Source organism: Misgurnus anguillicaudatus, unplaced genomic scaffold, assembly GCF_027580225.2.
Source record: "Misgurnus anguillicaudatus unplaced genomic scaffold, ASM2758022v2 HiC_scaffold_34, whole genome shotgun sequence".
Classification (NCBI taxonomy): domain Eukaryota; kingdom Metazoa; phylum Chordata; class Actinopteri; order Cypriniformes; family Cobitidae; genus Misgurnus; species Misgurnus anguillicaudatus.
This window is the reverse complement of record NW_027395284.1, coordinates 1,362,544-1,373,737: the sequence shown is the minus strand read 5'-3', so window position 1 is coordinate 1,373,737 and position 11,194 is coordinate 1,362,544. Positions and strand designations below refer to the sequence as shown.

Below are 11,194 nucleotides of genomic sequence, written 5' to 3'. Positions count from 1 at the left end.
TTAACAAGAGTGTATATGAAATCTTTCACTTCTCAAACACAAACTGGACTTTTTCATGGTTGATCACAAGTCAGATATGAAGATGTTTTGTGTTCAACTGTTTGTTTTGATTTGTTTGTATGCTGCAGTACAGCCGTCCAGTCAAACAGGTACATTGGTTTATTTTCAACATTTATTTTGTATGTTATTATCACTGGGAGATATTATCAATGTACTGGACACTTAAATATTCAATATGTTTAATACATTGATTTACTTTTCATTACAGTAACATTAAAAAATGACATATCTGTCTATGTATCTGTCTATCTCATGGGTTTTCAACCATGGGCCATAGGGGCCATAGGGGGTCCACGATGGAACCAGTTAGAATCAGTGCGACATGTTGTCTCATCTATATTTCTAAACTTGGACGGCTGCTTCAAGCTGTTCAGTTTTGTTATTGCTAAAGCACTAATTTGACAGGCAAATGACACCACACTGTGTCTGCATTATAAACTGTGACAAAACTATCACACGTATTTAAATATCAATGAAACACGCACCGTGATGGTGCTTGGTGCAAGATTCAAAGGCGGGTTGAAATCCGGTGTCTGGACTAGCGCCTCTCAAAAAGTTGCCCCAAAGCAATGCTGTGGACTCGTTGCATGTTATTCTCTTGAGTATGATATGATGCTCTGCAGAAAATAAACTTGCTTAACTCAAACTCGTGACAATGATGATCCACGAGAAAGGTAATGGACCTCAGATTATAGCACAACCTCTATCCTCATCAGAATAGACAGTCTTTGTGCCATTCACCATGATCAGTCATCATTATAAACTGAAAGCACAGGTTCAGGTAAATGTGTAATTGTATAATTGTACAACAACAGCATATTAGTGCTAATGTACTGTCTTAACATAGTATGGCTGTGTATGGTTTGTTTCTATTTATAAAACAATCCCAGTCCTTGATTCTGATTGGTCAATAGTTGTACTTTACTAATACGAAAAAGCAGCTTCTTGTACTTTACTGGTTACTTAAATATCTCTGTTTTACACATTTAGTATCTCATCCAAGGGGTCCCCGCCCCGAAAAACGTTAAAGACCCCTGGCCTATCTAGATGTGGTGTTAGAGGTTGAGCATCATTCTCAACTAAATACAGTAGATATAAATAATATAGATGCTTTGTGAGTTCTTCAGGTCAATGGTACTTCAGGTTTAACTAAATGACTTGAGTCTTAAACAAACATAGTAGTCACTGTAATATTAAATATCATCTGATATCTATTTTTCTTTAGATGGCAGCTCTTTTCTCATCTACAATGAGGATCACAACAGATGTGTGAATGTCATTAATGCCAGTGTTGTACAGACGGCACCGTGTGATGTATCTTCTGACGCTCAGCGTTTCCGATGGGTTTCTTCTTCAAGAATTATCAGCGTCTCTCTTAAACTCTGTTTGGGAGCTCAAAACGTTAAAGACTCTGAGAAAGTGATTCTTCTGCCCTGTAAAGAGCTCAGTCCTCTACAGACCTGGGAATGTAAGAATGAGACCTTGTTTGGCTTAAAGGGACAACCGTTACATCTGAACTACGGCCATCGAGCGGACCAAAATATGATGCTGTTTAAGGGAAATGTATCTTGGAGTCGCTGGCAGATTTATGGGACTACAGACAATCTGTGTTCTCATGGATATCAAGGTACATCCTCAATATTAAGTAATGAATGCAACCTTTGGATAGCAACTGAAAACTGAGTAAACGCAAAAACAATAAAAATGTTATCATTTAATTTTCATGATATTTTCACTGTGAGACTGTTAACATTGGTTTAGCTTATCTTAGTGTTCTGTAATTTTGTTTATAGCTTTTATTGTAATAGTCCTTCTACAATCTTAAAGACGTCACTGTTTTAATTTTGTAGATGTGTTGTGCTAACACAGTCTCACCCCATGTCGTCAATATTTGACGACACTTGACCATTCGTCAATATGTGACGCGGAGGGTATACCTTTCGCGTCATTTTTTGACGAACTGGGGACTTCAATACTATTACGTCCGTTGCATTCTCTTCTCCTATTTTCTTACCATTTTCGCGTCGGTTTAGGGTTAGATTATGCAAAATTAAACAGTGTACGCGAAATTAAACAGTGTACGCAAAATTAAACAGTTGTCACCTGGCGTTGGGGTTAGAGTTAGGTTTGGGTAGGGATGTCATTATGTAAATCTAACCCTAAACCGACGCGAAAATGGTAAGAAAATAGGAGAAGAGAATGCAACGGACGTAATAGTATTGAAGTCCCCAGTTCGTCAAAAAATGACGCGAAAGGTATAGCCTCCGCGTCACATATTGACGAATGGTCAAGTGTCGTCAAATATTGACGATATGGGGTGAGACTGGGTTGGTTGTGCTGGGGTGCACTTCATGATGTTGATATGATTTCTCTTTGCTTTTTACCCTGCTGCTCATTATTGCAAATTATTTATGTAATGTTAAAGTCCTGCTCTTATATCTTTTTCTATAAGAGTAGATATGAAAAAGTATATACCATTTTATTAGATTATAATCTATTTATGAGGACAGTAACATTTGCAATAATGATATATGTTAAATATATTTTATATTTTCCATGAGGTTAATTTTAGTAATGAAACATTGTAAAAGTGTTATACAAATAAATTTGACTTGACTTTTAGGTTATAGTACTGTAAATACATAGTTGCATTATATATTTAGTATTGTTTATTGCCCTGCTGCCCACATCAGAAGAAAAATTCTGATCCAGTTTTTGAGTCACAACCCATCATTGGAGATTCATTTGTTTCCTACATCATTATTTCTCTCTCTTTTCTCTAATTTTGTGTCCTGTAGAGATTTATACTCTGGGTGGGAATTCATTTGGAAAGCCATGTCAGTTTCCCTTTAAGTTTAATGACAAGTGGTATGCTGAGTGCACCATGGACGGAAAATCAGATGGCAAACTGTGGTGTTCAACTGAGACAGATTATGATGCAGACAAGAAGTGGGGCCTCTGTCCAGCCAAAAGTAAGAACATAAATAAAATATATATAAATATAACAATAAATATATATAATAAATTACACACAAAACATTTTTAAAAAGCACATGAAGCTGATTATAATTTAAATTATTGTTTGACTCAATAGACGTCTCAGGATGGGACAGTGATCCAGTAACTGGTGTATTATATCAGAGAAACACACAATCGGCACTGACCTGGCATCAAGCTCGAGCCAGCTGTCAACAACAAGATGCAGATCTTCTCAGTATATCAGAACTACATGAACAGTCTTATATATCAGGTACACAGATCCCACTGATCCCACCTAAACTAAAATGATCATCCACTAAACAATGCAGAATTTCATGAACTTTATATTTCAGGCTTGACAGATCTCTTGGGTTCAGCTTTATGGATCGGACTCAACAGTCTTGACTTTGAGAGTGGATGGCAATGGAGTAATGGAAACCCATTCAGATATCTCAACTGGGCTCCTGGTAACTAACATTTATGACACAGCTAACTTCCCAGTGTTAAATTAAAGGGAAAGTTTACTCAAAAATGAAAATGAAAGGTGAACAATACATTAACTAAGACATATTTAAAAAGGCTATAAATTAACTACATATTAACAGTTGCTGTAAATTAATTATGATAAATGTGTGTGCACGCATGCATGCGTGTGTGTGTGTGAGCTATTTGATCCTTTATGTTATCTATATTGAGTCATGATTAAATCCAAATCCATTGTGCTCTTTAAAAATGTGAAATCTAAGAATTAACCCTATCTTAATTCTTTAATCATTATCACTTGCTTTTATGGTAAATAGTAAAAAAATCCATGTTCGATTTGATTATGAACTGAACCGATACGCTGTCACTTTAAGGAGGGGGAATATGCATGACGTCAAAAGTATGCAGAAGCCACTCAGACAGCAAGTGCCCGCTGCCCGGCTAATATTCAAAATAGCTTTTGTGTGATTAACTGAACACACAGATTCAACATGAAATTGGAGTTATCTTTTCACAAACTGCTAAAACTACAGAGAATAGAAGCGAAACAGAGAAGAGATTTTGCTGCGATGCAAAGAAACAACCAAAGCCAGGCACATGGATTTACAGTTGACATTTTGTGTTAGATATGTTAAGTTAAATAAGTAACTTTAGCCTATTTGAGTAAAATCTTATGGAAAATATGGCACTGTCTACTCATAAATTAAATATTAAACATTTAGTAATCTGTGTAACTATTAAGTATTTTTAAAGAATTGATTAAAAAAGTATACATTATGTTTTCGTTTTCTACATGGGGGCAGACAAAGGTCGGCTCTACTGTTTGGGTTGTTACTCACTTTAGGTTGCATAACGTTACTTTATGCATTTACAGTACCATTTCTTTTATTGGTAATAGTGTTGTTATTATAAAAGTTCAGGGTTGTGTATTAACTAGGGGGTTACCATGAATTGTAACTAAGAATGTCTTAGAATTCATTGTGCTATGATGTTAGTACTCACTAGTACATTACCATGTTTTTCACTTTAAAATAATGGTCAACATTTTAAGTAATTTCTTAAGAGTAATTACTAATAAGTTACAATGATTTTCACTTTAAAATAATGGTCAAAATTTTAAGTAATTCATTAAGAACAGCGTGGTAATACAACACATCCTCACCCCATGTCGTCAATATTTGACGACACTTGACCATTCGTCAATATGTGATGGGGAGGGTATACCTTTCGCGTCATTTTTTGACGAACTGGGGACTTCAATACTATTACGTCCGTTGCATTCTCTTTCCTATTTTCTTACAATTTTCGCGTCGGTTTAGGGTTAGATAACGCAAAATTAAACAGTGTACGCGAAATTAAACAGTTGTCACCTGGCGTTGGGGTTAGAGTTAGGTACTACAGTTGTTACCTGGCGTTGGGGTTAGAGTTAGGTTTGGGTAGGGATGTCATTATGTAAATCTAACCCTAAACCGACGCGAAAATGGTAAGAAAAAAGGAAAGAGAATGCAACGGACGTAATAGTATTGAAGTCCCCAGTTCGTCAAAAAATGACGCGAAAGGTATACCCTCCCCCTCACATATTGACGAATGGTCAAGTGTCGTCAAATATTGATGACATGGGGTGAGGATGGGTTGGGTAATACTTGAATAATTACTAATGGGTTACCATAATTTTCTTAAGATTAAGTCAGTCTTCCACACTTATAAACATCAATGAGGAGGGATATATCTAACAGAGGTTGAAAACATGGAATCTGTATTTTGTGAGGTAAGTTGGCTAGAGATTAAGAGGTGTATTCCTTACGTTGTTTATGGTTAAATCAATAAGATAGAAAACAGAATAAAATTGCAAATAATTTAATTTATATGGTAACATAAGAACTGAATCCTAAAGAGTTACCATATTTGACCCTTTCAGTGATGATAGGTAACATGAGTAATTCAAAGTAATTTAAGTAAACTTTTTTTTTTCAGATTGTATTATTTATAGTTACAGCAGTGGTTCTCAAACTGCCCCCCCCCCCTGATTTTAGTATCATAAATTCTGTGTAATTAAACCTCAGAAAAATAATGCAACTAACCAACAGCACCACACTGTAGAATTGAATATGTTTTGTGTAATACAAATGAATAAGTTTTAGATTTTTTTTGGGGGGGGGGCACGAAGGGATACACCTTACACAAAGGGGGAATGCACGCCGAAAAGGTTTACAGGATCAGACCTTATTTTTTGGTATGTGACTGTTGATATGTAATTAATTCCTAGTTACTTCTTTAAATAAGTCTTAGTTAATGAATTGTTCACCAGGATTCTTCAACAGGCAGTAGTTAATATGTAACTAGTTCTTACTTAACTCAAACATTAGTATGCTATTACCTACTGATTAGTTAATTGCTCTTCGTTATTAGTTCTGAGTAGTTATTTCAGTGTTAATGCAGCTCTAATCATTTGTTCTCCGTTAGTTCCTGTCTAACTAACTATTAAGTATGGACCATTATTTTAAAGTGTTACCAAAATTCTTTGTACTGATGAACAGGAAGGAAGATATTTTGAGTAATATTTGTAACCAAACCCTTTGTGAGCCCTATTCACTCCTATAGTAGGAAAAAAGAATACAATGAAAGCGAATGGGCTCACGAACGGTTTGATTACGAAGATTCCTTAAAATATCTTCCTTCATGTTCATCAGAACAAAAACATTTATACAAGTTTGTAATAACATGCCAGGGAGTAAATTATGACAGGATTTTCATTTAAGGGCAAACTATCCCTTTAACAATGCTCAGTATTTATATAGGTCCACACTGAAGCAGTCTTTGTAATCTGTGACTTTATCCTCTCTATCGCTATCTCTGTTTGAAAACTAAAATTGCATTTTACATCTTACTTGTAGAGTTATTTATTAACGTAGGTTTAGATGTTGGCTTTGTTTTATTTAAAGTCACCATTATGGTGATCAGTGCTTGTTTAAGTTGGACTCTTGACTCTTGGTTTAAGTTTTTTTTCTGGCTGCTATAACTTTGTGTGTTTAAAACATATTTGTTGTGGCAAAAAATAGATAGTAGTGCAATTCTATGATGGTGGTTAGGATATAATAACAACATAATCTAAAAAACTGATTTATTATTTTAGTACTTGCTTACTCACCAGAAGTATTTTTTCTGTTAATAAAATGGTACTAAGTATGAGATCTGTCACTCTCATATCAATGATGAATTTTAATACACTGACAAATAAAAATTAACTGTTGTCTAATTTAGACACACAAACATTAACAATCAGAATATGGATCTCAACAATGGTGACAATAAAACGAAAAGCTTCATGCTGCAATGCATGCTGGGTATCATCAAATAATAAATCTTATCCAGAATGCACTGATGTAAATGTTTTATTGTTTGAATGTCATCTTTATATTCCTGTAGGTAATCCCTCTCTGGAGCCGGGTCTTAACTGTGCTGCATTAAACGCTGGTAAAGCATCCAAGTGGGAAAGTTTGGCCTGCAATAAGAAGTTAGGTTACATTTGCCGCAAGGGAAATTCAACAGATATCACACCTTCAACAGGTACATAGATTGACCTTTTGTGGCTTCATGGTTCCATGAAGAACCTTCAACATCCAACAGCTTTGTAAAAGTACATCTTTACTTAAAGAGTGCATATAAGTACCTCACAGCTACATAATGATTCCAAATGAATACATAAATTGTTTAAAGACCTTAAAGGCAGAGTGCACAATGTTTGAAAAACACTTTGGAAAAGGGAGTCGGCCGACTACACTCTAAAAAAAAAAAAGGTTCTATATAGCACCAAAACTGTTGCTTTGGATCGTAACGATAGAAGAACCATTTTTAGTGCCATATAGCACCAGTGAAGAACCAGTGAAGCACCAGTGAAGCACCTGTGTAGAACCATATAGTGCTATGTAGAACCATATGTGGTGCTATATGGCCCCTTTATGGTTCTACACTGGTGCTTCACTGGTGCTTCACTGGTTCTTCACTGGTGCTTCACTGGTTCTTCACCGGTGCTATATGGCACTAAATGGTTCTTCTATCGTTACGATTGAAAGCAACAGTTTTGGTGCTATATAGAACCGTTTGTTTTTTTAGAGTGTACCAAAACACACTTGTAGCCAATCAGCAGTAAGGGGCGTGTCTACCTACCGTCACCCTTGCCGGGGTTGTGTATGTCTGGGGTGGGTCTTTCAAAAGAAGGTCCAGATTCTATTGGGGTAGGGGTGTGTTTGTTTAGGTGATTTCAAATATTAACATTGGCTTTCAAACATTGTGCACTCCGCCTTTAAAGAGCTTTTGAACTTATTTTACTGAGTGGTATTATATTATATTATATATGTATAGATATGATTAACTGATTGTATGTCTAGATATTTTTCATTAATATAACATTGTACATTACGAAGTGCACTTGCACCAGCTGATTAACTCTTTCCCCGCCATTGACCAGTTATCTTGTCAATTAAGAGAAAACATTTGCATGAAAAAACGTGTTCCTGATGAGGGATGCTCCGATCAGGATTTTTGCAGTAGATACCGATTACCGATTTGTTATCTTTGTGTTCGGCCGATACCGATTCCGATACAGATTTTTTTAAGCTGATATGCAAGCTCTTAAATGACTGTAACTGTTAACATTTTTTCTATATAAAATAATACAACAGATGTTGCCATTGTTATATTGCTTGGAGTAGTTAGGTATATTATTGTGTTAATAGAGGATTATTAAATAAGCACAACAAATATTTATTTTGCAAAGAGATATTTAATATCTTTTTAAAAAGGTTTATGTCTCTTAAAAGTAATGAAAATTAAACACTTAACAGTCTTTACTGTATGAATTAGCCTAAATATACACGCATTGTTTTGAAGTATAACAGTTCTTTAGTCAAGAGCAGAGAGTGATTTTATTGAGAGATGAATTAGGATATTGCAACTTTAAGATGTGAGAGATAGAGATCGCTCTGCTCAAGTGTACAACTTATGACAGGCAGCTGTGTGTGCACGTGGCGGGTGTACGCAGACAAGAGCAGCTGTGAGGAAAATGAAAGTTTAAACTATCAAAACTTTAAAATGCATGCAAAAGATAAACTTTTGACATGAGGATGCAATTGTCCACGCTGTTGACCTGAGCGCGTTCTCATAGAAAATACACACATCTCTGTAAAGGCAGAGAGAGAAATGTCGCACATGAGCAACGGGATGTAAAAAAGCTTGCATTACGTAAAAAAATTGATCCCTAATTGCAGCCGCATTCAGGATCACCATGATGACAAAAGTAAACAAAAAGATCAGTTCACGAGATAGCATGTACCGATCGAGTCATTTCATGCCATTATCAGACGATATCATTCGGCAGCCGATTGATTGGAGCATCTCTAGTTTTATGTTAATCTGCACTTACCCAATTTATAAAAAATTAAGCAAAACAACTCCGTTTTTAACATTTTTGTCAAAACATGTTTATTATGTTATCATGTTATTATTTTGTTTTATGGTGCTACTTAGGTGTATTTTTTAAGTTAGAATTGAGTTGAATTGATATTATTTGGAATGCACAACCAAAAAATGAGATTTCTGAAAAAAAAGAGTTATTTTGTTTTGCAACGAAACTCTTCAAATGTTTATTAATCTTACACTCTGTGTGTGTTTTGATAATTGTTCTGAATCTGGGGCCCGTTTCAGAAAGGTGGTTAAGTGAAAACTCTGAGTATGTTAACCCTGAAATGAGGGAAACTCTGAGTTTTCTGTTTCAAAAAGGGAGGTAGGTTAAACCTGAGACATCGGGGTAAGTCAAGCCTGTTTCAGAAGGAGAGGTAACTTATACTTAGAGTCTGTTTCCGGGATAACTTACTCTGTTAACCTAACCTGGTCGGGAGCAGGTTTTATCCTGTAAACTCTGAGTTTCTTGTGGTCTCCTCCCTTTTTTTAAAGGAGTAGCGGTGTTTAATCTTGTTAGTTGCTTTAGTACATTCATTCATTGCGCACATTTTTATTATGTACACTGTAAAATATTTTTAGCTGTCGTTGAGTTATAAATAAATTGCCAGTGCAAACTATTTTAACTTACTACTTTATATTTTTATATATTACACTAAACTTTCAACAAAAAAATTAAAACAGTAAATTGAAATGACTTGTAAAGCTAATATGATATACTTAGGTGCATAGATCGTCTTAGTGACTAAAATGTCATGTACTTTTATAGAGAATCCTGTAGATGATGATGTTGCATTCATTTGTAGAAAGTTAGATTTATGTCGCGAGAGGATTTTGAGACCCCGAGTGGTCTTTTGTCATATCCACTTACATTTATGTGAGCGAAATTATTATTTTTGCAGTCATTTTAGATATATAAATATCCTTATATGTCTAATATCAGTCTTTGTGGTGCTCTTACATCTATACAGTTGCCTTGACATTTCTTACGCATCTACTCATCATTACTGCTGGTCTAGTGGGTAGTGCTGTGTGCAGTAGTTAGGGCAGACGTACTGTCGGCGAAACGGCGAATTTTTGTTTTATTCATGACAAACATTTGTAAAGTTCGTAGCCTTATATGACAAAGTATTATGCTTAATTTCATTTTTAGCTGAGCTGCTGTCATATTTTTGTCCATGGGATTGCATCTGCATGTTAACCCTCTGGGGTCTAAGGGGTTTTTAGGGCCCTGGGGAAGTTTTGACATGCACTTTTAAGTCACTGATATAAGTAAAAAAAAACTCATACTAAACATGTTTTCCCAAGACTTTTCAAAACAGGATCTAGTAGTCTAGAGTTTTTTCTTTAAAATGATGTGAAATTCATTCTGCTTACTCATTTACATAAGACAATAATATTGATTTACAATTTCAAAGTCACTTTTTGGTTAGGAAGGCAATATGCAAGGAGGCTGGAAGCTCTTGAATAATCTGTGATTGACAGCTGAACAGAGGTGGGTAGTAACGAATTACATTTACTTCGTTACATTTACTTGAGTAATTTTTTTGGGTAACTAGTACTTTTAGAGTAAATTTAAGGATGGGTACTTTTTACTCTTACTCAAGTACATTTCTAATGAAAAAACTGTACTTTTACTTCGCTACATTCGGTGGCGTTACTACGCTACTTTCAAATGGTAATAATTAATGAATATATTTTATTTTTATTAAGTTTATATGGCTTGTTCGAAAGTCTCGCGAGACGTTAGAGAGGCAGCGTGCGTTGCGAGGGGTGGCTACCTATCACCCTTTAGCGCGCGTAGATGAAACATAGATGAAAGGAGATGACTGAAGCGGAGGATGACCTATGCAAGCTATCGGAGGCAGATCACGGGTGGCCTCAAGTTTGGTCTATGTTTACACTACAAAAGGTCAAAAAGAATAGTTTCATAATGCAATGTATGCTTTGTGCACCAAAACGAACTGACATCTCAGCATACAGGAATTCAAGCTCCAACATGAAACAACACGGCGGTAGGTGTCACTTTCTGCAGTGCCTTATTATAATATTATTTCACGCACTGTTTTTGTCATATGCGCTCTTGTGCAAGCAATGAAAATTACTCTAACCTTACAAACAACACACGTTCACATCTGCACATTTCCATATCATTTCCTCATAAAACTAAACAAATTGAACAGCATTAATAATACGGGAGAACCGGGGCAAAAGT

At 35.5% G+C, this 11,194-nt stretch overlaps 1 protein-coding gene across 1 annotated transcript; it reads left to right on the top strand.

Moving 5' to 3' along the window:
* Positions 1–7,195, top strand: LOC141363404 (macrophage mannose receptor 1-like). The gene is made up of 6 exons (XM_073866074.1): positions 1–149; positions 1,286–1,687; positions 2,859–3,032; positions 3,155–3,310; positions 3,393–3,506; positions 6,949–7,195. The coding sequence occupies exons 1-6, from the start codon at positions 56–58 to the stop codon at positions 7,095–7,097; spliced, it is 1,089 nt and encodes a 362-aa protein (XP_073722175.1). The 5' UTR covers positions 1–55; the 3' UTR covers positions 7,098–7,195.
* Positions 7,196–11,194: the final 3,999 nt, after the last annotated feature.